The 27,975-nt window shown below is 43.2% G+C and overlaps 1 protein-coding gene across 1 annotated transcript; it reads left to right on the plus strand.

Moving 5' to 3' along the window:
- On the plus strand, positions 1 to 26,021 carry LOC137379946 (tauPI-stichotoxin-Hcr2d-like). Its single transcript, XM_068051357.1, has 4 exons — positions 1 to 75; positions 3,977 to 4,150; positions 21,461 to 21,494; positions 25,948 to 26,021. The coding sequence occupies exons 1-3, from the start codon at positions 9 to 11 to the stop codon at positions 21,463 to 21,465; spliced, it is 246 nt and encodes an 81-aa protein (XP_067907458.1). The 5' UTR covers positions 1 to 8; the 3' UTR covers positions 21,466 to 21,494; positions 25,948 to 26,021.
- The last annotated feature ends 1,954 nt before the right edge of the window (positions 26,022 to 27,975 follow it).

The raw sequence follows: 27,975 nt of genomic DNA on the forward strand, positions 1-27,975 counted from the left end.
TCAAAATCATGAAGTTGCAGCTTTTCACCATGATCTGCGGCATTTTTCTGCTGGCTCAACAGTTTGGCATGGCAGGTAAAAGGTTCAAAATAGCCCAGTACGTAAAGTTGAGTTTATTTTGTTCATTTTTAAAAAAAAGCAATAATAACAATTGTAACGTTACTGAAGAATAATTGCGCTGTGCTTTTGAAGGAGAAAGCCAGGACCCAAATTGAGAAGTTTCTTCGCGGGGTAGTCAAGTTTATCACAGCCCCTGCTCGGGGGCTAGAATTCACCGTCGGCTTTGCTGGTAAAGCAGCAGAAATGAAAACTACACAAAGTGTGGAGTTTTTTTTACATATGTTCTCGGGATGTGAGTATTGCTGCTAAGGCCAGGATTTGCTGCCCATCCCTAAATGGTGTTGAATGGTGCTGGAGAGCAGTCTTCTTGAACCACTGCAGTCCATGTGGTGTCTGTGCACCCACAATAGTGTTAGGAAGGAGGTTCCAAGAGTTTCAGCAGTATATGTCATAGATGGTACACGCTGCTGCCACTGTGCACCAGTGGTGGAGGGAATGAATGTTTAAGGTGATGGATGGAGTGCCAATCAAGCGGGTTGCTTTTTTTTTGGCCTTTATACTCCAGGCCCCTTTTATATATTTCATGTTGAGGGGGCCTTTATTCCTCAGGCCCCCTTTATATACATATTTATATTTTTTTAAATAACTTTATTGAAAACAGATAAATAAACAAAAAACTCAGATTAAAATGCCATTCTCGGTGTCGACGATGCACTCCAGTCCCTGCAGTGCCCACCGGTTGTGAAAGGCCTCAAGGGTACTGGCGGACACCACATGCTCCTTCTCCAGGGACACCCGGGCACGAACGTAACCGCGGAAGAGGGGCAGGCAATCAGGGAGGACGGACCCCCCGACGGCCCGCAGCCTGGACCTGTGAATTGCCACCTTGGCCAGGCCCAGGAGCAGACCAACGAGGAAATCCTCCTCCTGGCCCACACCCCTCCACTCCAGGTGCCGAGAGCACCTCGGCTGTCAGGGCGGCCGACTCCGGGGATGGACCGGCGGGCGGAGGAGTAGCCGAAGCCCCTGTGATGCCCCTCACTGCGTGGCGAGGGGGCTCGGGAGAGCGGAGCACTCCCGGCTGAGCTGTCCCCCACTCGGCCGGAACTGCTCATTGGACCCAGGCCCCGAAATCCTCCTCGGGAGCCGGTCCCGCACAACCCAAGCCGCCTCTCGGAAATGCCCTCCGTGCCATTCCAATCGGCGCGGAGGGGTTTCCTGTACGGGCTGCTCCTGCACACTCTCCACTTTCGCGCCCTCGTCAGCTGGCTGGGCACGTCCTGGCGGTCCGCGTTGCCATCTGGCGGCGAGGGGAAACCCCGATGGAGGTCTCTCTACGCAGGAGTCCTCCCCCTTTATATCGGGGACCTGGGGTGGAGGGTGTTGCACAGGGCAGTCCCGTGCAATAGACTTTTAAGTAGGTTCACGGACTCCCAAGCGGGTTGCTTTCTCCTGGATGGGAATGTCTTCAACCAGTGGAGATTTTCTCCCTGATTCCCATTGACTTCAATTTTGCTAGGGCTTCTTGATGCCACACTCAATCAAATACTGCTTTGATGTCATGGACAGTGACTGTCACCTCATCTCTTGAATTCAGCTCTTTTGTCTATGTTTGGATCAAGGCTACAATGACATCTGGAGCTGAGTGCCCCTGGCAGAACCCAAATTATCAGTGAGCAGGGTATTGCTGAATAAGTGCTGCTTGTTAACACTGTCAATGACACCTTCCATCACATTGATGATTGAGAGTAGACTGATGGGGCTGTAATTGGCTGGATTGGATTTGTCCTGCATTTTGTGGATGGGACATTCCTGGGCAACTTTCTACATTGTGGGTATATGCCAGTGTTGTAGCTGTGGTGGAACAGCTAGGCTTGGTACGCAGCTAGTTCTGGAATGCATATCTTCAGTTCTACAGCTGGTACATTGTCAGCGCACATAACCTTTGCTGTATCCAATGCCTTCTGAGCATTGATATCCTGCGGAGTAAATCAAATTAGCTGAAGACTGTGACGGTGGGGACCTCAGAAGGAGGCCAAGATGAATCATCCACATGGCATTTCTGGCTGAAGCTGGTTGCGAATGATTCAGCCTTGTCTTTTGCACTTACGTGCTGAGCTCCACCATCAGTGAGGGTGGGAATGTATGTACAGCCTCCTCCTCTCATTACTTGATTAAGCGTCACCGCCATTCACAACTGGATGTGGCAGGACTGCAGAAGTTTTGATCTGATCTGTTGGATGTGGAATTGCTTTGCTGTATCACATGTTACTTCCACTGTTTAGCATGCATGCAGTCCTGTGTTGTAGATTAACCAGGTTAGCAACTCATGTTTAGGTATGTCTGGTGCTGGTCCTGGCATGCTCTCCTGCACTCCTCATTGAACCAGTGGTGATCTCCTGGTTTGATGGTAGTGGTAGAGTGGGGGATACGCCAAACCATGAGATTACAGATTGTAGTTAAATACAATTCTGCTGCTGCTGATGGCCCACAGCACCTTATTGATGCCCAAATTTAAACTGCTTGATCTGTTCTGAGTCTATCCCATTTAGCATGGTAGTAGTCCTACACAACACGATGGAGAGTATTCTCAGTGTGAAGATGAAACTTTGTCTCCACAACGACTGTTCGGTGGTTATTCCTACCAATGCTGCCGTGGACAGTTGCATCTATGACAGGTAAATTGGTGAGGACGAGCTCAAGTATATTTTTCCCTCTTGGCTCTCACACCACCTGCCGCATGCCCAGTCTAGCAGACATATCCTTCAGAACTTGGCCATCTCACTCAGTAGTGATGCTACTGAACCACTCTTGGTAATGGACAGTGAAGTGCCCCACCCACAGTACATTTTGTTTCTGGTGTCTGGATTGATGCTGGGTTGTCCATCTGGTTTTATTCTTTTTTGACTTTTCTGTATCGATTTTTATACAACTGAGAGACTTGCTAGGCCATTACAGAGGGCAGTTCAGAGTCAACCACTTTGCTTTGGGTCTGGAGTTACATGTAGACCAGACCAAGTAAGGATGTCAGATTTCCTTCCCGAGAGGACATTAGTAAACTAGATGAGTTTTTACAACAATCCAGTGATTTTATAGTGACCATTACTGAGACTAGCTTTTTATTCCGGATTGATTAATTAATTGAATTTAAATTCCACCAGATGCCATGGTGGGATTTGCATTTGTGTCTCTGGAGCATTAGCCGGGCCTCTGGATTACTAGTTCTGTAACATTACTACGAAATTACCCTTCCCATGAGTGCTTATTTATAACTTATGAAACTCATGTGACCCTACTATGGTCTCATAGAATTAGGGATTATCAGTAATGTGACATCAGAGACTGGCAGTCACTGTGAATTTCAACATCAGACACTTTTGTAATTTACATCCGTTAGATTTACTCAGCATTTTGGAAGAATGTTAAATGAAAAAGAAAGTCAATTAACAACATCCTTACTTGAATTCACAGTAGATTCCATCAACACTGTGCCTTAAAAATCTTGCGGATCAGTTTTAAAGGCACAATTCAGACGAATTTTATTGGAATAAGTTCGCACTTGGAGAAGACTTCCTGTTTATTATTTGTAGCTTATATCACACTTAAAGTTTTCACTGCTTTTCCCCACATTCCTCTTGGAATAATTTCTCCCATATCTTTCTTTTCTCTTTTCCACCCTGCAAATACTTTATGATACAGTGGATATTACATGACCTTTATTGGAGAGGCTTTTTCCAGAGTAAATGCAGCTTTAAACAGTCATAAACAAGAAGGCTCGTGCATTACTGTTAGTTTTAGCACCTAGGATAGTGTGAGCTGATGTGCTTCATGTTTCTAGGCACCAGGACTTCTATTTACTAACTCAGTCTTCATGCAATTTTACAGAAATTACATGCAACAATTTGTATTTTTCTAGACAGCCAAAATGTCTGCTTACTGCCAAAAGTCGTGGGACCCTGTAAGGCCTTGTTCCCTCGTTATTATTACAACATGGAGACTCAGATGTGTGAGAAATTTGCATATGGTGGCTGCAGGGGTAATGGAAATAACTTTGAAACTATGGAAGAATGCGTACTTCAGTGCCAAGGAGGTAACGGTAAATTTTTGTTCAAGAATTTTTTCCTGTTAAGTAATGTGCAGCTTTGCCAACAGGGCATGTTTATTTGGGAAAAATAAAACATGACAGGAAAAGTGAGAGTTCCTGCTCATCAGAACAGTTTTAAATAGAGTTTGAATAACTGATTAAACTGAACTGTACAAATGATGCTTACAAACTACCAATTTGGAGAACAAAATATCACTTTTCATTTATTCTCCTGCTAAGTGGATTTCTGTTAATATTTAGATCTTTCCTGCTTTTTAAAAAATTATTTGTAATATATTTTGCCAGAGCACAGAAAAGTTTATATCTAATGATACTGCTTTAAGATATTGTAAAAACTAATTTTAGATTGTTTTTTCTGAATTCACAGATCGAATTTTATGCCCGCCCCCCACAATGAGTGGGCTGGGGCAGGGAGGTGGGGGCCAAAAAATTGAGTGGGAGGTGAAGGGTGGGGGGCGTATGGGAGGCCATTCCCGCCGTCGCCCCACCTCCGCTGCAATTTTACGCAGGGCGATGGCGGCAAGAAAAGGCCCGCCCACCCCAAGCTAATCAAGGCCCTTAAGCGGCCAATTAACTGCCACTTAAGGGCCTCCGCCGCTGGTATTTTACCCACAGCGGCCCAATGGCAAAGGCCCCTAAGAACCGTACCTGGTAAAACCAAAAGGCCTTCATGCCGGCTGGGGACGGCCCTCCTAATCGGGCACCCTGTGCCCCATGGAGCGCCGTCCCCAATGCCCCAACTGCCCCCAACACACAACCCTCCCCCCGCCCCTCCATTGCTTCGCCGGGACGCGGGCGATTGTCCCCGGTGAGGCCCCAAAAACGTAACTGAGTCCCAGGGTCAGCCTTTCTCTTGCTTTTGATGGCCGCGTGTAGTCCCGGCAGTGGCCACCACTCCCAGTGATGCTGCTGGGGCTAAGAGCTGATGCTGCTGGGACTAAGAGCTGCTGGCCTGTTGATTCGCCAGCAGCTCCATTAGGCGGGACTTCCTTTCTGAAAGAGATGGAAGTCTTGCCCAAGACCAATTACGGGCCTGGAGAGTAGAAAATCGTGGCAAGGTTTCCCAGGCCCAGCAGAGACAGGCTCGCCACCGACTTTTCGGCCGGTGGGTCGGGCCTCCCACCCAGTGGAAAATTCCAGCCCACACATTTCCAAAAATGACTCCAAATTTGAAAAAATTCTATCCTTTCATTGGGGCCAATGGGAACCTTTATTCCTACTCTACCTGATTGATGCTGCCTAGATACTGGGCTGGATGGGGGCAGCCTGTCCACCACCCCAATCTCATGGAGGGGATGGGCTGTTTGTCCCTGGCAATGGCATCAGCTGCCTGTGCGCAGGCACTAGCACCATTTTTAAAGGGCAGTTTTTAAACACATAACCCTCAAAATTAAATGAATAAATTTCTTATGCCCTTTTCCCACTCTCCCAATAACAACTACAGTAACTATTTGCCCTTTCCCCCACAAAAACACTTACTTTTACATCTGACCTTCCCCCCATAAAGTGCACAAAGTTTGAATTTCAACCCTTCCCACCTTCCCCTACATCCATTGCATGCATTTGACCCCGTTACCCACACCCACTACACTGAAAATCTTACCTCCTTCCCCTTCCCCACCAGTGTCATGCCGCCTTTCCCCGGATGGGGATTTTAAGGTGTGGGAGTGCCGCCGCCCCACCGAAGATAGCGGCGAGCTCTCAAGATTGCAGGCAGGCCTATGTTAATTCATCCATATTATTCATTTGAATATTTTAATTGGATGACGGGATCTCAACAGTGGAGCGGTGGGGGAGTGGTGGGGCCGCCACGAAGCCTCGCCACCACCGGGAGGATCAGGCCAGGCCCTCATGGCTTCAAGATCTGGGCCGGGCTTCAACTGGACCCATGTTCAGGCCCACCCTGCCATGGAACCTCCAGCCAGTGGAACAACAAGATCCAGCCCACTATGCTTTGTTAAAGTGCTTTCGCAAGACCATAAGAAAAGATTGCCTTTTTCTGCAGCACCTTTATTTCTTGTTCTCTGAAGACCTTATCTCATGCTAAGGTAGGGATCCAGATGCCCTCTGGGACCTTACCCAAATAACCATTCTTGATATGTAAACTTAGACACAAATGTCAGCAGACTTATCAATTACACGAAGCTTCAGAATGAGCCTTATCTTGCCCTTACTTCTTGTCCCCAAACACACACTTTGCAACCGTAATCACTAGATCACAATAAGGGGTGGGAACCCTGACATCCTTCCTTTCTGATTCTTGAGGCCTAACATTAAAGCTAGTTGTAGCACCCCACTATTTCCACCCCAGCTGAGCTGAACTAATTCAGCACTGACCAAAAATTGAATTTGGGGCCTTCTCATTTTGTATGGTTTACTTTCACACAGGTTTGTGAATTTACCACCAGAGCCGCTAAGGAGTTCAAGTCAGTCCTTTGATAAAATACAGTATGTGAAAGATAATTAATTTATTTAGCCCCAGTCAAACAGAAAAATAAAGGTAATGTGGACTTCGGTTAACCTTATTGAGAGGGAAAGTGAGCTTGGGCTATTCTCTGTTATAAACTGATGTGACCTGTAAGTAGAAATTGGACAGGTCAAAAATCACATGCAACTTAGGGAACTTTATGAAGATTATCGGGAACTCTTGTACGGAATTCCACATTGTAATTAGTGAGATTTATCCCAATGCTTTGTGTATGAAAACACCTCTGACAGCTTGTCTGGTAATGGTGTGAACAATCCCTTTCAATGACGTCGGTGCACAAGGTGGGACAAACCAGAGTTGTAATGGTCAGTGATCAAGGACAATATTGTGCATTTCAGACTCATTTTATACTATACCTCAAATTATTCAATAGTGATAAATGAAAAAGTGGAAAAGTCTCCTGTAATAATTGTTTATATCTTGGATCTCATTAGAATGAACCCAACATGCCATATCTGCTAATACTCAGGGGTGAATTTTAACCACTAGAAAACTGGTGGGTTGGGGTCAGGTGAGGTGTAAAAAAAATTGAAAATTTTGGACCTGACCCAAACTCACCCAATTCAGCGTCGAATGGAGCCAGGACAGGAGGCAGCCAAGATACCCCCAAGAGGTGGGATGGCGATTTAAATATTATAATGAGGCTGGGAACCTCACATTTAACATGCATTACAAGTTTATCCCTGGCCAGCCAGGTTTTCCAGACATTGGGAAACCTGGTAACTCAAGGGAGGTGAGGACTGCTTTGGGGAAAAGTAACTGCCATTTCAGCACTGCTTGTGGGCCAGGAGGAACAGGAGTGTTTCCCCCAGGATGACCCCGAACCCCAAGCCAATCCTCTTCCCTGGGATCAGACGCCTCTCCTCCTCTGCAAAGACAATAGCCTCCCCTCACTGATCAGGAATCAGACTGTCCCACCCCCACCCCATGCTATTCTCCCACTAGTAGCTGCCAGCTCCCTAGTAAGGGCTGTGTCTGCTCTGGAGTGCTCCCTGCCTGACTAGAAGCCAAACCTGTCAATCAGGCTGACTTCTGGGTGGGAATCCTGTCAAAAAGTACACAATATTTTTGAATTTTCTGTCCAAAACACACACCCTGCGCCTGTTTTGAAAACCTGCCCCTGTCAATATTGGGGCCTCAGATTCAAGATTGGAACCTTGATCATATCAGGAGGCCTGGGCTATTTTAACTTTCAGGCCTCATTTAAATATATCAAGCCTCGCTGTTCCTGAACCCAGTGTCAGTGATGTCAGGCTGGCTGGCGGATGTCGGCCAAGGGCACATGGCCACAGCCCGATTCCCACAACAGTGGTTCCTGGCAGTCAGGGCAGTGATGGTGAGGGAATAGGTGAGAGTGGTTGGAAGAGGAAAGTCTGGGACATTAGGTCTCCTTGTGCCTGCTCCTCCTGGTTCACAAAGAAATGTTTCAAGCGTAAATTTATTTAACTTTTCGACACTCAGAGTCATAGAGTTATACAGCACAGAAACGGGCCCTTCGGCCCCTCGTGTCTGTGCCGGCCATCAAGCACCTACCTATTCCAATCCCATTTTCCAGCACTTGACCCGTAGCCTTGTATGCTATGGCGATTCAAGTGCTCATCTAAATACTTCTTAAATATTGTGAGGGTTCCTGCCTCTACCACCCCCTCAAGCAGTGTATTCCAGATTCCAACCACCCTCTGGGAGAAATTTTTTTCCCTCAAATCCCCTCTAAATCTCCAGCCTCTTACCTTAAATCTATGCCCCCTGGTTATTGACCCTTCCGGTCTTGTTGCTGCTTTGCAGCCGGTGCTCCTGGTGAGGGCAGCACCAGGTGTCCAACACAGCCACCAGCAGTTGAAATATAATTGGGATCTGAATGACATCATCAAAGCCATAGTTTAGAATTTTTAATGAGGCCCTTGCTTTCCTGGTGCAAGGCCAGAATATGTCGACTAAACTGGTGCGGAGATGAGGCCAGTGAAGATTAGGTGACTGCCAGCATTTTAACCGTCCACATGCCCCATTTCACTGGGCACACAGCGGGTTGGGAGAATTAAAATCAGGATTGTATTTCTGTAAATATCTGATCAGTTAAGTGAGGATCAACGCTTGTCACATTCTTATTTGTCTCACATGTGAGGGTTTGGAATTTAGGGTTTAAAAAGGTTCAGGTAGGGAATACATTCACAGTGGCTAATGTCTGGAAAGAGAAAATGTGCAGCTTATAGGCGTTATAATCACTTTATCTGTGGGATAACATGATGTGTGTTAGACATAAGTAAGTAGGAGCAGGAGTAGGCCATATGGCCCTTGAGGCTGCTCTTCCATTCAATAAGATCATGGGAGAACTTTCACATCAACAATTCTACTTTCCTGCCCTATCACTTCTGGCCTCTTGAGGATCATTGATTTTAATTGCTCCAGCATTGGTGGCCGTGCCTTCAGCTGCCTAGACCCTAAGCTCTGGAATTCTATCCCTAAACCTCTCGGCCTCTCTACCTCTCTTCCTTCCTTTAAGGTGCCCCTTAAAGCCTACATCTTTGACCAAGTTTTGGCCATCTGCTGTAATGTAACTGGTAGGTTATTACATTTATTGCACTAGCAATAATTGATTGTAAAGCTAAGTAATGTCAGGGCAGCTCAGCTAAGTGGAATGTGTCTCCTGTGGTCTGTGGGAAGTCGTGGGCGCACCATGTGTCTTTGACAAACACATCTCTGGGAAGTGTATCTGGCTGCAGAAGCTTGAGCTTTGGGTTTCGGAACTTGAGCGGCGGCTGGAGTGACTGTGGCACATCCACGAGTCAGAGGACTTCATGGATAGCATGTTTCAGGAGGTAGTCAACCTGGTGCTTCAGGGAGCACAGTCAGAGAGGGACTGGATAGTTGTCAGACAGACAAGAAGGTCAGGGCAGGTAGTGCAGGAGTCCCTGGAGGGTATCCCACTTTCTAAACCGTATTCAGTTCTGAGTACTGATGGGAAGGAGGGTTCCTCTGTAGAGTGCAGTGAGAGTCATGATCGGAACACCATGGGTGACTCAGCTGTGCAGAGAGTTAGGAAAAAGGACAAGAGAGCAATAGTGATAGGGGATTCTATAGGGGAACAGATAGGCGTTTTTGTGGTCGTAGACGTGATTCCGGGATGGTATGTTGCCTCCCTGGAGCAAGGGTCATGAATATCACCGAGAGGCTACAGAACATTCTGGAAGAAGAGGGTGCACAGCCGGTGGTAGTGGTCCACATTGGTACCAATGATATAGCAAATAAGAGGGATAGGGTCCTGCAGGCTGTGGTTAGGGAGTTAGGAAGAAGTTTAGTAAGCAGGACCTCAAGGGTAATAATCTCCGGATTACTCCCAAGGCCAAGTCCTAGTGAGTAAAAGGGAAATAGTAATAAGAAAATACACCAGATGAATGTGTGGCTGGAAAGATGGTGCAGGAGGGAGGGCTTCAGATTTCCAGGGCATTGGGACCAGTTCTGGGGAAGGTGAGATCTGTACAAGCCTGATGATCTGCACCTGAACAGGACAGGGACAAATATTCTTGCAGGGAGGTTTGCTGGTGCTGTTGAGGATGGTTTAAACTGGATTGGCAGGGGGATGGGAATCTGAGCGCAGTCTTAGGACAATTTCAGGGCAGGGAACGGGACGCAGAAAATTAGCAAAATTAGCGAGTGATTCTGAAAGGCAGAAGAAGCAAAGGTTAAAAAGTATGCAACATAGGAATTTGGCAGTGTTATAGGGTATTGATTTAAATGCAAGGAGTAGAGTAAATAAAGCCGATGAGTTAAGGGCACAGATGGACACATGGCAACACAATATCGTTGCTATAACGGAAACGGTTCAAAGAGGGGCAAGAATGGCAGCTTAACGTCTCTGGATATAGAGTTTTCAGGCATGATAGAGAGGCAGATAAAGAAGGGGGTGGTGTAGCATTACTAGTTAAGGGATCAATAACAGTTTTGGGGAGGGATGATATGCTAAATGAATCATCAAACAAGGCCATATGGGTGGAGCTCAGAAATAAAAAGGGGGCAGCTACACTACTGAGAGTGTACTATAGACCCCCAAATAGTGAGAGGAAGATTGAAGAACAAATATGTAGGCAGATTTCTGAGTGCAAAAACTTTAGGGCAATAATAATTGGGGATTTCAACTACCCCAATATCAACTGGGATACAAACAGTGTGAAGGTAGCAGAGGGGACAACATTTTTAAATTGCATACAAGAGAACTTTTTTAGCCAGCATGTAACAAGCCCAACAAGAGGGGGTGCAATTCTAGATTTAGTCTTCGGTAATGAAGCTGGGCAAGTGGATGAAGTAACAGTGGGTGACCATTTTGGAGATAGTGACTATAATGCAATAAGTTTTAACATAATCATGGAAAAGGACAAAGATAAAACAGAAGCAAAGGTTTTAAATTGGGGGAAGGCAAATTTTACAAAACTGAGAGGTGACCTGGCGAAAGTGAACTGGATACAGCTACTTGAAGGAAAATCAGTGACAAACCAATGGGAGGCATTCAAGAGCGAGATACTACAAGCACAGTGTAGGCATGTTCCCACTAAGATTAAGGGTGGTACTGCCAAAGCTTGAGCTCCCTGGTAATCTAAAAGCTTACAGGGTAAATTAAAGCAAAAAAAAAAGCTTATGACTATCACAAATATCTTAATACTTTAGAAAGCCTAGAGGAGTACCAAAAGTTCAGGGGTGAATTAAAAAAGGAAATTAGAAAAGCAAAGAGAGGACATGAAAAATTATTGGCAGGTAAAATCAAGGAAACCCCGAAGATGTTTTATCAGTACATTAAGAGCAAGAGGATAACTAAGGAAAGGGTAAGGCCCATCAGAGATGCACAGGGGAACTTATGCGTGGATGGACAAGATGTGGGCAGGGAGTTTTTTGTCTCTGTCTTCACAAAGGAGATGGTTGATGCAGACATTGTAGTTAAAGAGGAGGAGTGTGAAATATTAGATACGATGAGCATAATGAGAGAGGAAGTGCTTGAGGGTCTGACATCCTTGCAAGTGGATAAATCGCCAGGGCCGGATGGATTGCATCCCAGGTTGTTAAGGGAAGTCAGGGAGGAAATAGCGGATGCGCTGAGGATCATCTTTAAATCCTCACTAGATACAAGTGAGGTAAAAGATGATTGGAGGTCTATGAACGTTGTACCATTGTTTAAAAAGGGTGCGAGGGATAAGCCAGGTAATTATAGGCCAGTCAATCTGACCTCGGTGGTGGGTAAATTGTTAGAATCTATTCTGAGGGATAGGACAAACTATCACTTAGAAAGTCATGGATTAATCAGGGATAGTCAGCATGGATTTGTTAGGGGAAGGTCATGTCTTACTAACTTAATTGATTTTTTTGAGGAAGTAACAAGGAGGATTGATGAGGGTAGTGCAGTGAATGTGGTTTACATGGATTTTAGTGACAAGGTCCCGCATGGCAGACTGATCAGTAAAATGAAAGCCCATGGGATACAGGGGAAGGTGGCAGGTTGGATCCAGAATTGGCTCAGTGACATGAAACAAAGGGTAGTAGTTGACAGATGTTTCTGTGAATAGAAAGCTGTTTCCAGTGCTGATCCACAGGGCTCACTGTTAGGCCCCTTGCTGTTTGTGGTATATATTAATGATTTGGACTTAAATGTGGGTGGCGGAACTTTGCTGATGCCACAAAAATTAACCCTGTAATTAATAGTGAGGAGGAAAGCTGTGAACTCCAGAATGATATCAATGTTTTGGTTGAATGGGCTGAAAAGTGGCAAATGTAATTCAATCCAGAGAAGTGTCAGGTATTGCATTTGGAGAGGGCAAATATAGCGAGGGAATACATAATAAATGGGAGAATATTAAGAGGTGTAGAAGAAGTGAGAGACCTTGGAGTGCATGACCATAGGTCCCTGAAAGTGGCAGGACAGGTGGATAGAGTGGCGAAGAAGGCATACGGATTGCTTTCCTTAATTGGATGAGGTATTGAGTACAAAAGCAAGGATGTGATGCTGGAACTGTATAGAGCACTGGTTAGGCCACAGCTGGAGTATTGCGTGCAGTTCTGGTCACCACATTACAGCAAGGACATAATTGCGCTGAAGAGAGTACAGAGGAAATTTATAAGAATCTTGCCAGGGCTTGAAGATTGCAGCTTTGAGGAAAGATTGGATAGGCTAGGGCTGTTTTCCTTGGAACTGAGGAGGCTGAGGTGTACAAAATTATGAGAGGCCTAGATAGACTAGACAGGAAGGACCTGTTTCCCCTGGCAGTTAGGTGAGTTACCAGGGGGTACAGGTTTAAGGTGATTGGTAGAAGAATTAAAGGGGACATGAGGGGAAGCTTTTTCACCCAAAGGATGGTGGGTGTCTGGTGTTCAGTGTCAGGAATGGTGGTAGAGGCAGAAACCCTCATTTCTTTTAAAAGGTACCTGGACATGTACCTGAAGTGCTGTAACCTGCGGGGCTATGGACCAGGTACTGAAAGGTGGGATTAGTTTGGGAGGATAGTTTATTCGGCCGGCATAGACTGATGGGCTGAATGGTCTCCTTCTGTGCTGTAATTTTTCTATGGGTCTATGGTTCTATGTCTCCTTAGATAGCTCAGTGTCTAATTTTGTTTTATAAAGCTCCTGTGAAGCGCTCTGGGATGTTTTATCACGTTAAAGTTGTTATACATGTTGTTGTTGTAAGTTGCTGTATCCCATATCCCTTAGTTTCCTCGATAAGACTGTTTTACTGGCTTTTTTGAACGAGCTTCATGAAGTTGATGGCAATGACAAATGGGTAACTTTTCATTCAGCTACATTTTATACATATTTTTCATCTGGCAGTAATATTGCCTGTGATTTATTATAGATGGGAAACTATGTAAATAAATGTGCTGTATAATGCATTTAACAAAATTCCTTTTTTAATTGTAGCGTTTCCTAAGGTATGCAGGTTGGAGGCAGATGCAGGACTATGCCATACTTCCTTTACCACATATATCTATGGGCAGGAGTTTCCCTCCGGGGGGTGGGAAACAGAGGTTGGGACTGTTTCCAGGTCCCAATCCCGCCCCCGAGGGAGAAACAGTCACAATCCCCAATTTTCACCGGGGTGGCCAATTAATGGCCAGAGAGTGGGCTCTCATCCAATTAAGGATGGTGGGAGCGGCTCTCGAAGCTGAAGAGCCAATCAGAGGCCTTCCAGCATGACAGGAGCAGCAGGTTTAATGGCAGTTAAGTAAGCAAGTCAGATTGAAGGCAGCCTCTCTCCAACACTTTCAAATGTAAAATATAAAATGTGCTTTGCAGCCTGGCCACCACTATGTGGAGGGATGGGAACCCTTCTACAGGGAGGCCTGTGGCTGCTGCAGCACCCAGGCAGAAAGGGAGGACATCTAGTCCCTCCAGTCTGCCACCATAAAGCTCCCTCCAGGCACCTAAACAGCCCCCGATTGTCTGGGAACCTGGAGGCTGACTGGAAAATCCTAGTCTGCCTCCTTTAATTGGCCTTAAGTGTCTCTTAATGAGCCAAGTTAGCTACCTGCTGTTTGATTTCTTTACAATTGTGCCCTCATTCTGTAACCAGCTCAAAGTCAGGATTTTGTTCAGGTCGTATCCGATGGTATTTCTGCAGCCAAGTGATCGGCAATTGTGAGGCATTCTGTTACACTGGTTGTGACAGAAATCAAAATAATTTGGTTTCTTGAGTATTGCTGAAAAAAAGAGACATGCTATCGCAGCTTTTCGTCTTACACTCATCAGTACAGACGCAAGAATGCCAAATTTCAAAAGGACCAACAATTTATACTGGGTGAAAAATGGGGGTGTTGATTTGTCAGCACGTTGACTCTGATTGGTCGAAGCATTGCCATTGAGAATACACCAGGGAACTATTGTCCGCCATGCTTTTGTTTAATTAAAAATGCGCAATGCCTGGACATGTTCCTTTTGCCTTGTGTATGAATATATGTAGCTTCTAGCAAGCATAAGTGAGCCAGATTGCGAGTCTGATTGATAAACTTAAAGTGCTTGATAGTGTAATTCTTAGCATACTTGGGATTGTTCAGCAAATGCTGTCCAATCATGGAATCACATCTAATATTAGACATTACATTCTGAGTTTTGCAAGCATAGGCTGGTTAAATGTGGTTAATACTCTGCCTATTATGAACAGCCGAAGGGATGTGCTGTTTGATACGATCAACCAGTTGTTGGGATGTACAGCCTACATACCTGGCATCACACCGGCTCTGAAATTCATATACCGTATTACTCATTTGTGTGGTAGGCAGAATATCTTTTTGGTTTGACAGCAGCATCTGGAAATACTACTCGTGTTGGTACTGCAAAGTAGCAGCGTGAAACGGCTAGCTTCATCTGTTTCTCAACTAGCACATTGAGGAAAGGCTCCATTTCGCGCTCAAATTCACCTTAAAAATTGAGCAGTCTAACGAGCTCCCTTTCCTCCCATAACATGACTACGCTGTGCAAAATGACGTCCTTTACATGATATTTTTCTAGCATATAAAACGGATTTAGATTTGATGTTTTTTACATATACACCAACCAATTTGGGGTTAGGCATTCAATACATAGAATCAGCTCAGGCTCATATAAATTAGATTAAGCATTAACACAAACAGCTAAAAAGATAGAAACGTTTGAATTAGGAAGATCCATTCAGTCAGAGGTATAAAGCTAAAAAAAGGATGCTTCATAAACCTCTTTACAGCTATTTCAAAAATGAGAAACTAGTCTGCGAGAACATTTGGACATTGATAAGGGAGACCAACACATACCAAAGTCGTAGAGTCATTTACGGCATGGAAGGAGGCCATTCAGTCCATCGAGTCCACACTGGCTCTCCGTGGAGCAATGCAGTCAGTTCCACTCCCCTGCTCAATCCCTGTAGCCATGCATGTTTGTTTCCTTCAAGTGCCCATCCAATTTCTTTTCGAAATCATTGATTGTCTGCACTTCCACCACCCTCGTGGGCAGCAATTTCCAGGTCATTATTATTCACTGCTTAAAACAGTTCTTCTTCATATTCTCCCTGCACCTCTTGCCTAAAACCTTCAATCTGTGTCCCCTAGTCCTTGTACCATCTGTTAATGGGAACAGTTTTTCCTTGTCTAACTTACCTAAACCGGTCATAATCTTGTACACTTCTATCAATCTCTCCTCAATCTCCTTTGCTCCAGGGAGAAGAACCCCAGCTCTTCCAATCTAACTTTGTAACTAATACCTGCCATCCCTGTAACCATTCTTTTAAATTTCCTCTGCATCCTGTTAAGGACCCTCACATCTTTCCTAAAGTGTGGTGACCAGAACTAGACACAATACTCTATATGGGGCCTAATCAGGGCTTTATAAAGGTTCGGTATAACTTCCCTGCTTTAGGTACTCTATGCCTCAATTTATGAAGCCCAAGATCCCATATGCTTTTCTAACCACTCTCTCAATATGTCCTACCACCTTCAGAGATTTATGTACCTGCACACCCTCTGTTCCTGTACACCCTTTAGAACTGCGTGACAGAGTCAATATTGCCTCATCCTATCCCTTCTGCCAAATTACATCACCTCACACTTTTCTGTATTAAATTTCATCTGCTACTTTTCTTCCCATTCTGCTAGCCTATCTATGTCCTGTTGCAGGTGGATCGTATCATACTCACTGTTTGCAACTTCTCCAAATTTGGTATCATTATCAGATTTTGAAATTCTACTCCATATTACAAGATCCAGTCATTTATATATAAAAAAACGAACAGTCCGAGCACTGACCCTTGGGGAATACCACTGTCTACCATCCTCCAGTCTGAAAAACAACCATTTACCATGACTCGCTGTTTTCTGTTTTTGAGCCAATTTTTTTTATCCAAATGGCCACTAACCCTTCTATTCTATAAGCCTCAATTTTTTGAAATCAGCCTTTTATGTGGTACTTTATCAAATGCTTTCCTAAACAACATCCACCGCAATCCATTCATCAACCTTCTCTGTTACTTTTTGAAAAAGTTCAATTAGATTAGTCAAGCATGAAATAAAAACAGGAAGTGCTGGAAATACTCAGCAGGTCTGGCAGCATCTGTGGAGTGAGAAGCAGAGTTAATGTTTCAGGTCTGTGACCTTTCATCAGAACGGTAGTCAAGCAAGATCGGCCTTTGACATTAAGTAGTCTAGCCTTGCCCTGAGCCACTAAGCATATTGTCCCTAACAGTACCCTCTCCACCTCTTTCTACCCGTTTAATATTTACATACAGGTAGAAGCTTTTTGGGTTCACTTTTATGTTGACCGCCACTGTATGCTTATATTCTCTCTTTGCCAGTCTTATTTCCCTTTTCATTTCTCCTCTCAACGTATTGTTTTTGGCCTGGTTCTCACTTGAAGAATTTACCTGGCATGCATCATATACCCTCTTTTTTGATTCATCGTAATCTCTATCTCCCTCGTTATCCAAGGAGCACGGTTTTTGTTTCCTCTACCTTCCACCCATGTTGGAATGTACCTCGCCTGTACCTGAAGCATCTCTTCTTTAAAGATGGTTCTGTTACAGCTTTGCCTGTCAGTCTTTGGTTCCGTTATACCCTCGCTAGATCCCTTGTAATCGCATTGAAATTAGCCCTCTTCCAATCTAACTATTCTACCTTATATTGTTCCATGCATTTCTGCATTATGTGTCTAAACCTTATGGTATGAAAATCATTCTTACCCAACTGCTCCCCCACAGACACTTGGTCCACTTGGCTGACCTCATTTCCCAGCAATGCCTCCTTTCTAGTTGGGCCGAGAACATACTGATCAAGGAAGTTCTCCTGAACAAAATCCAGAAATTCTTTCCCCTCCTTTCCTTTAACTCTAAAATTATCCCAATCGATATTTGGGTGATGAAAGTCTTCCAATATCACTACTCTATAGTTCTTGCACATCTCTGTGATTTCCTTGCAGATTTGCACCTCTATCTTTCTCTCACCCTTTGGAGGCCTATAGAATATCCTTAGTAGCATGATCATACCCTTTTTGCTTTTCAACTCTAACCAAACTGATTCTGTCCTTGCCCCCTCAAGGACATCCCCTCTTTCCAACACTACAATGTCTTTCTAATCTGTACTGCCACTCCATCTCCCTTTTTCTTTATCTTTTCTGAACACTTTATATCCTTGTATATTAAGTGCCCAGTCCTCACTATTTTTAGTTTCCACTATTGCCACCACATCATTGTCCCATACTGCTGTAGTGCTTGTAGCTCAACAACCTTATTCATACATGCAGTGTAATCCTGTCTTTGCATTCCTTGTAAACCTTCCCAATCTGCTCCTATCTAATATGGAACTACTTCCTTCTCTAGCACCTTCCAACACTCTCAGGTTATGCACCTTATTCCTCTTTTCTACTTCTATATGTTGGTGCCAATCCCTCTGCTAATTTAGTTTAACCCCTCCCAACCAAACCAGTAAACCTGCTGCGAAGACATGGTCCCAGTCCTGTTGAGGTGCAACCAGTCCCTTTTGAATAATTGACTTCTGCCCCAAGAATCTGAAGCCCTCCCTTCTGCACCATACTTCAAGCCACGCATTGATTCTTCTTGTCTTTCTAGATCTACTCTCGCTAGCTCATGGCACTGGGAGTAATCCAGAACTGTAACAAGATAGAACAAGTGAGATAAGAAGCAGGTAGCTGCAGACAATCCTGTCAAGCTTGTTTTATGAGCTTTCTACAAGATAGTAGTCTCAATGAAGGTGACTTCAGAGCATAGGGGAATGAAACTGTTTGCACGAAACCCACAAGTCATGTCAGTGGGTCGTGATCTATGATCACAGTTGAATTCAAGCAATAATTTTGAGCGTCCAGGTTCTCGTCTTCAAGCTGTTCAGTGGATGTGATGAACACCTGCATGACGTGATCTGAGCTGTATTTACAGGGACAGTACACAAATGGAAACTGGAGGTGTTTGGAATGGATGGTGCTGGGAGAGCAAGGGCAGGCCCCAGATTCAATGATGTATCACTGGAATGACTGCTGGGTGCAGTCAGGAGCAGGAGGGGCATATTTTAAATAGAAGGAAGAGCCCTGTGGCTCTCACCAAGAAGGTGTAGTTGGAGCGAGCTGAGGAGGTGAGCAGCAGCTGCATTGTGCCCCTGTCTTGGATGCAGTGCAGGAAGCTATTTAATAACCTAACCAGGTCAGGAAAAGTGAGTACTTTTGCTGATCCTTCTAGATTAAGATCCCACCTTTCACTTTGTCTTGCCAAGTGTTCTCCATCACAGCATTGCTCACATCCATTCAACTTTCAGCAGCACCCAGACTTCCTTTCTATGCACTTTATTACTTCCCCATTAATCCATCCTCTGTTGTAACTGCCCCAGTCCTTATGTAGTCTGATGCATCTGTCTCATAGTCACCCTTACTAAATGCACTGCACCCCTCTGGTGAATACTTCATTCACAGGTCTTTCCTGTGTACAGCAGGTATTGCAGAACATGCGTGAGAACAATTCCTCAAAAGGACTTTATTCCCTCTAATGGTGCATTGTCACAGGATGTACAGCCATGCAGCAACAGAAATACCTGAACTATGGTGGTTCCACTTTCCACTTCGACAGTTGGGTCTCACCTGGTAACTCACAACTCATAAGTGAGCATGAATAGACAGTAATGGCAGGGACAGCTGTGGGGAGTCTGTGTTGGTGGGCACAATGCCCTCCAATTCCTGCTCTGTTGAACACAGATGCTAAATCCAGGGGACTATCAATGAGGAGAGTGCTCCGGGTGCATCAGCAACTTAGCCAGGTATCGACAGATGTGTCACGCACACTCTCCACAATAAAGGAGAGAATGGAGGAGATCATGTTGATCACCAGTAGATTGATGACATACTGAGTTGTGTGAATGTCAGCCATGGAGAGAGAGAGACTAACTCTATGGAGCTTCAAGCACTGCTTTCAAATGGGTCCATGCAGACCATGACCACAGGTGTGCAGACTTTGGATGCCAACTTGTCTGTGTCTTAAATAGGATGAGAGAACCTTATCTGTGGCCTTACAACACGTTATTAATCTTCACCAATCTTGTCTGGAGCAGATTGTTGGGAATGATGTGGTGCTGGTCCAGGAGAGGGATGATGGTGAAAGGGGACATGGAAGAGGGGAACTTCACTAAAAGCTCTCCCACTTCTTACACATTGCTCCACTCTCAGCTAGTAGCCAATATGCTGCCCCTCCTCCTCATTGCCAGGCCTATCCCTGCACTTGGCCTGGAGGAGCAGTCTTTGGTGAGGCCCTCAGGAGCTCCAAAATACTGAGGACATCAGCCAAGAGCATCTCAGTAGTCAGGGCAGGGATCTGAGAAGCCTGCCTCTACCTCTGTTAAAACCACAGAGGAAGCAGCAAATAGAAGTGATAGGAAGTGTAAGTTGAAGAAATTGGTGACTCACCGAGGGTATGTGCATGGGTATGACAATTTGTTACATTTCCTTTTTTTAATAATGGTAGATAAAAGTTAATAACTTGCATGACTTCCACACCATGCCCACTATTAAATCCTGAGGTCCAACTCACCCTTTCACTCATTTCATGATAAATGTCAATACCTGACAAACTCACTGGGTGGATTCATGGTTGAAGGACTGTTTAGTGCAACATCGAGGAGTGTGTTGGTGCTGGTGCAGTGAGTGAGCCAGAGGATTTCAGTTGTTATATTTTCCTGTGTGAGTCAATATTAGCTGACACTTCGTGCTATTCGGGCAACGCAGCATCAAAGTACACCACGAGTGTGGCAATGGTGCCCCATCTTCATCCTGCTGCTCCTCTATGTGCTCCTCATCTGAAGTTGAGTGATGAGATGCTTCATCCACCTCCAACTGAAATCCTCTGCTGTGCAATGTAATGTGGGATGCAGCAGACCAACAGTACTGTGGACCTGGGAACCATCACTGGTGAGTACTGAAGGGCACATCCAGACCCATCTGGCACATCTTCAACATTTCAATGGCTTGCTCCATGATACATCTGATGGTCATGTGGAGGAAAGAACAGGGTGTTTTTCTCTTTTCGTGTGTGCTGTTGTTCAAACATTGTGTATGGTAGGACCAGTGTTAAGACTTGTTGTCACACTGTAAATGGATTAGTTGCAACCATCTATGGTGTCAGATTTGAATTATCTTACAATCATTAGCTGCAAGGTGAAAGTCAGTGACTTCCAATTTCTGCACGTTAGCCGAATATAGATGGAGGCGGCAAACAGGTTCGGCACTGTTATTGCACTAATGAAAGGATGGGGGTGGTTTCTCTGATGAATCAACCCTATATCAAACTGAGAATTATTATCATTTTATGATGGTGTCAAAATAAGCATATTGCATAACAAACTTTTGCAAGGATAGAAACCCAACGAGTTCTTACCTACTAGATATCCACCTACCTGGTGGATATCTGTTTAGTTACAGCATCTGTTTGATGTAATACTGATGGCACTGTTGCATTTCCTGTGGGAGGTCTTGGTATCCTTTCCCAGGTATCAGTGAATAATGGCTTTGTGGTTGAGCATAATGTAGCTTCATTTGGACACTATGCGATTCAGTTTGCAGCGCACTCAATATTTCCTATAGCAGGATCCAGATGGCGGGCTCGGCATCAGAGTTGCTGATTCATTAGATAATGTGGGTAGGTTGGAAATAAGCATTACTGCTAACATGTCAAGTTGCTCTATTTATAACAGAGACAGTATGATTAATATACCTATCTAATTTGTTTCTTCTAAAACCTGACACGCTTTTGGATGATAAAACTTTTAACTGATTAATACGAACCCACTTGTATCACTTTTTTTTCTTTTCTGTCATAGGTTAATTGATGAACCAATGGTGACAACTAACAAAGTAAGTTCCTGCCCAGACTGATAAGAAATTCTTCACTGCATTGTTTTGTCAACTGTACTCAAAGTTGTACACTTTGGAGGTGATTTTTGCCTTTAGGTTGAAGTCAGTTTGGTTTGCATTGCTATCAGACCCACTGGAATCTCTAGTAATAATATCATTCAATTTTCTGGACTAACCTCATTTGCATAATTCATTGCAATTTCAGGTGCAAGCTCAGGTGTGCCTAGGGATAGCAGCACTTGTTGGAGAGGAAAATATCTACATCAATAACATAGAAACATAGAAATAGGAGCAGGAGTAGGCCATTTGGCCCTTCGAGCCTGCTCCATCATTCATTATGAGCATGGCTGATCATCCAACTCAGTCACCTGTTGCTGCTTTCGCCCCGTACCCTTTGATCCCTTTAAACCCAAGAGCTATATCTAACTCCTTCTTGAAAACATACGATGTTTTGGCCTCAACTGCTTTCTGTGGTAGTGAATTCCACAGGCTCACCACTCTCTGGGTGAAGAAATTTCTTCTCATCTCAGTCCTGAAAGGTTTACCCCGTATCCTTAGACTATGAGCCCTGGCTCTGGACTCCCCCACCAACAGGAACATCCTTCCTGCATCTACCCTGTCAAGTCCTGTTAGAATGTTATAGGTTTCTATGAGATCCCCCCTCACTCTTCTGAACTCCAGCGAATATAATCCTAACCGACTCAATCTATCCTCATACATCAGTCCCACCATTCCAGGAATCAGTCTGGTAATCCTTCGCTGCACACCCTCTATAGCAAGAACATCCTTCCTCAGATAAGGAGACCAAAACTGCATACAATATTCCAGGTGTGGCCTCACCAAGGTCCTGTATAATTGCAGCAAGACATCCCTGCTCCTGTACTTGAATCCTCTCACTATGAAGGCCAACATACCATTTGCCCTTTTTACCGCCTGTTGCACCTGCATGCTTACCTTCAGCGACTGGTGTACGAAAACACCCAGGTCTCGCTGCATATTCCCCTCTCTGTTTATAGCCGTTCAGATAATAACCTGCCTTCCTGTTTTGCTACCAAGGTGGATAACCTCACATTTATCCACATTATACTGCATCTGCCATGCATTAGCCCACTCACTCAACTTGTCCAAATCACCCTGAAGCCTCTCTCCATCCTTCTCATAACTCCCACTCCCACGACTTTAATTTATTTAATACCTTTAACAGAAAAATTTCCCAAGATATACGATATAAAATGAATGTTAACCCAAGAAGGAAATATTTGTAGGAGTAATTAAAGAGGTGGATTTTAACAGGGTTTTAAAGGAGGAGAGGGAAGTGGAGAGGTGCAGAGATAGGGGAAGGAATTTACAGGACATGAAGCCTAGATGGCTAAGGCATGGCTGTCAATGATGGAGCGAATAGGCAAGAATCAGGAGTCAGGAATGGAGAGCTGGCTGCAGGTCTTGGATAGCTGCTAGTTAGTGGGGGAGAAGATTACAGAGATGGGGAGGGTGAGGCTGTGAAGGGATTTAAAAAGAGGATGAAAATTTTAAATTTGAGGTGTTGTGAGACTGGAGTTAATGTAGGTAATTGGAGGTGAGGCGTCACTTTATGAAATCTCCCAGTGTTCATCCAGCTAGAGTTGGCCTAATTAATACCAGAGGTAACAACCTTTCAGGTATGCCAAATCTTCTGTATTAACTCTGATGAAAAGTAAGAACCCCAATCAGATTCTATGTGCAGGAGCTACTGCCACCTCGTGAATATAAGATTAATCAGCAAGATGACAGTAACCTCTGCAGAACTTTTAGATGCAGTCATGCATTCTCATCATTTGGTGCAAAGGCCCATAAACACAATAATATACTTATTCCCTTTTGCAGATTTGCTTAAGGTCCAACCCAGCCTATCTAGATGTCTGATTAAAAAGTTGAGCTTCTGTCCTGTAAAGGGATCCTGTGGTGAACAGTTGGCTGAGCAAAATTTATAACCAACCAAAGACCTCTGAATGTGGATCTCCATGTCTTGGAACAGATGGGGCTAAATGCAGTTCGCTTTGAAGTTTAGTAAATGTCTTTGACTTGACCATGTGCTCTACTCAGTGGAAATTCAGTAATATTACTTCCCTATGACATAAGGAAATTACTTATTTACTTTCTCCCCTCCATCCCACCCCCCTTCCTTTTGGAACATAAACTAAGAAATGGTTTTGTATCTGAAACCTGTCTTTTACTTGTTACATTATTTGTAATTCCTGATTGAATTCTGGATCGACTGCAGTAATCGGGTATAACACAGGATCTTGAATCTATAGATATATTTTACCTATAGTTTTGTCTCCTTTCTGCATTCCAACTAATTTCACATCAGGCGCATCTTGTCTTAAGAAAACAATAGCTCTCTGAGATGTGTTTTGCTTTCTCTCTGTCAGCTTGTCACTTTTACTCCCACAGAAATGTTCATCTCAAATCTGATTTGCTTTCTCTTAAATCACCAATTTTAGCAATTTCTTTAGCATCATAATTCCTTTCTTTGCCTAACCTGGCAGCTTTTGAGTGACCTTTAACATTTCTCCAATTTCTTCACTTAATACCCCAGGCTAACCTGTCTTTTCAATGTTATCTCTTGGATTCTTAATGACTTTCCCTTTTGCTCATCTCATCTCTTTGATCTTTCAATAAGAAAGGAGTTCTACCAAGCCATTACATGCCTGGTTAGAATGCACATATCACTTTTTGAGTTGCTGCTTGGATCATCATCAAAATCCAGGTGCTATCTGTGGGAAAGCACAGTACAGTGACGGGTCATCAGGATTACTTGTTTTCAATGGATCTAATTCCAAAAATGCTTAATGGTCCAGAATACAGACTCTGACAGTATTTTTGCTCCATTTCACTCAACATTTTGGTATTATAAGTTTTTCTTGCAGTTTTGGGAAAAAAACAATGGTGATTCTATTCATAATACAACCTGTGCCAACAATAGATTTCCCCTATGGAGTCATGCCATGCTAAACAAAGATTTTTTTCACTCTTTTCAGGCACTGATCTGTTTAAAGAGCTAGATCCAAGGTGTACCTTTCTTTTGATCAAAAAACAAAACTACGGCAGGGGCTGGAAATCAAACAAAAATATAGTTGGCAATACTCAGCAGGTTAGGTGGCATCTGTCAAGAGAGCACAAGTTAGTTGGTGATTTGGGCATGGGATCCTTCCTCAGAATCCAAAACATCAGCTAACCTGTGCTCTCTTCCCAGATGCTGTCTGACCTGTCTCCAGCATTTTTTTTTGTTTTATTAGCTTTTGAACAGATTAGGTAGTTTCTGCACTCCTCTGTGAAATACTAGAAGTAATTGCACAAACTCAGAAAACTCCTCAGTTCTATCATGTTGGTATTTACCTCTAGATTGAGTATAACCTGAATATGATAAAGCAAAATACTGCGGATGCTGAAAATCTGAAATAAAAACAAGAAACGCTGGAAATACTCAGCAGGTCTGGCGGCATCTGTGGAGAGAGAAGCAGAGTTAACGTTTCAAATCAGTGACCCTTCTTCAGAACTGGCAGATATAAGAAATGTAAAAGATTTTAAGCAAGTAAAGCAGGGGTGGGGCAAGAGATAACAAAAGAGAAGGTGTTGATAGGACACGGTTACAGAATAGCTGACCAGAAGGTCATGGAGCAAAGGCAAACAATATGTTAATGGTGTGCGATAAGACAAAGCATTAGTACAGATAGGGTGTTAATGGACTGAAAACTGAACATGAAAAAAACAGTGGGTAGGCACAATAGAAACAAACAAACTAAAATAAAATAAACACAAAAAAGAAAAAATAACTAAAAATAAAAGTAAAATGGGGGGCCCATCATGCTCTGAAAAACTTGAATATGGTTGTGCTGCAGCAGAAATCCTCCCTACATACTTTACTCATGTACAACACCATACTTCTTTCATCATGACTCCCTTCATCACAGTCCACCTCAAGTGACTCAGTATGTACTTCAGTTCTGCAAACTGGTCAGATCAGGTTTGCCTGCCTGTCATAATGTCAACAATGCAAGTCAAGTAGAAAGTAACTGATAGTTGTGACTGCTGTGATAATCTAAGTAGTCTTGAATGGAAGTGTTTTTTTGTCTTTATCGCTGCCCACTGAAACCATCTTGCCTGATTATGAAACTGCCAGTCAAACACCTCTTTAAACAAATCCCAGATGTTTGCATTTGTATTGAATAGCTTGGTGCCTTCTTTGAATATCTGGTTGAAATAAAATAACTAAAACCTATTAACATTTACTTGCAAGTTAGCTCGGACATGTTTTATTGTGAATGACTTTTTTTAAAATTAAAAAATCCTTATATACCATGACAGAATTTTAAAATGTCAAGACCATGTTTAACAAAATACACTTTATTTATATCACAGGATATAATAGTTACGCACAGCACTGCAGTGTATATCTTTTCCTTTTTGGCAGGTGACAGAAAAACAGCGAAAAACAAGGAAATTCCTGCTGCACCAGCATATACGATAGTTAAACAAAATCGAAGAAAGTAGTTTTAAAAAAATTCAAAGATGAAAAATTAAATGTTTATCATTGTTCGCAAGTAGTTTCAAGTTTCTTGATTAAAAATCTTGACAGAGACCAAATTTTTCTCCACATTTTTTGAACACGACAAGAGAGATACAATCTACATCTAAGCCTCCCAAAGTATTCTTTTGAGCAGAGATCTTTACAGAATACACTTCTGTTACATTTATATGGGTGTAATTAATTTCACAAGAAAATATTATAAAAAGGACAGGAAATTAAAGAAAGTTGTTGCATTATATGGTTTGAGGAAGAATTTGATGGACCAAATGATCATTTCTCATTCCACTCCTTTTTATATTATTCTATTTGAAGCTGCCAGATAAGTGTAAAATGTGTATATGTTTAAAATGGAGGAATTTAAGATGTGGAGCTCATGAGCTAAGGTTATACTGCAAGATATGTGCACCTATATTTTCTTAAATGATCACTTAGTTGGAAAAGACATTCCCTGTAGCCCTATTTCTTGTCTTCCCTTGAGTGACTTATTTCATTTCATATAAATGTAAAACTCCTGAATTATTTATTCCTTTCATAACCACCAGTAATTTAACTCTTTTACTGTAGTTGAATGGCACTAACCTCTGCTTTGGGCTATTTGTGACTGCCAGTGACAGAGCTAGGACATAGCGGTCAGCACCATTGGTGAGCAGAGTTTCCGAGGGGAACTCGAGCTCTGCTTCAAAAGGAAAATCTTTGTAAAACCATTGATATTTGTGCTGGGTAAAATTACATTGTTGCTTTAAATGGTTAAACTCTCTATAAATCCTATAATTCTTTAATCGCTACTGAATTATTTTAATGTGCCTAATATTAATTAAATACAGAAAGAATACATTAAATAAAGATATATGAATTACTAGAATTTCTTAAAATAAGAGAAATCTGATTTAAAAAATGCATACATTGCAAAGATATTCACCTGGTGGAATAAATTTTGCATTGCAACTCCCTGTTATGAACTCTAATTATAAAACACAATATTTTATGTCCTGAAACCTTAAAAAATTAAAATAGAATGAATTGCAAATGATATAATGTGTGAATGTATTTATATATACAGGTTATATGGTTACATTTATGAACCTCTTATGCACAACATTTATAAGCCTCCCATACAATTTTGGCTTTTGGAGAGTGTTCTCAGTGGCTTCGCAGTAACTCCAATGAGTAAACCTTGTTGCCTACAATCTGCATTTTTAATCTGCCCTTCCAAGAGTTGCATGATCAGAGGGTTAAAAGTTACAATACTTGGAATAAACTGCTCTCTGGATTCTGAGTACTGTCAGGCAAACCCCACCTGCCAAGACTGAGGCACACATTATTTCACCACATGAAAATTAAAACTTAAATTGCAAGCCCTGACTGGAAAGACATTTCCATGGTAACAGACAATGTTGTAACAATGGGGATCAGCAGTTGTTTTTCCAATACACAGAAGTGTCAGGCCAGTTTTGGTCATATGACTAGCTGGCTGGTGTTTTTGAATTTGAACTTCCATCAAAAGGATTTGAACTCAGAGAACCCCATAACCCCTTACTACAGTTCTTGAACTTTGTACAAGACACAGGGTTTGGCTTAACCATGAATTGTTGCTTCATAGAATCCAGTAATATCCGTAATACGGAAAGCTCTCTGGTTAGATGAAACAGAAGTAAAACAAAAAAGTCCTCTGTACAAAGCCTCCTACAGTAACTTAAAATTAACACCCTAATTCCCAGCTGAAACCTTCAGCAATTTGACCACTGTTCCCAGTTACCCAAAACCATGTCACTAAGACTTGGCTCAAACATACAAATTTCAGGCAAGAACGCTACACTTTTGTCCCAAAACCCTCAGACCAAGATCACTATGATTTGGTAGAACCACAAGTGCAGGCAAAACGCTATGCTTTGTCCCACACCCTCAGACCCA

The sequence above is a fragment of the Heterodontus francisci genome, chromosome 2 (genome assembly GCF_036365525.1).
Source record: "Heterodontus francisci isolate sHetFra1 chromosome 2, sHetFra1.hap1, whole genome shotgun sequence".
Classification (NCBI taxonomy): domain Eukaryota; kingdom Metazoa; phylum Chordata; class Chondrichthyes; order Heterodontiformes; family Heterodontidae; genus Heterodontus; species Heterodontus francisci.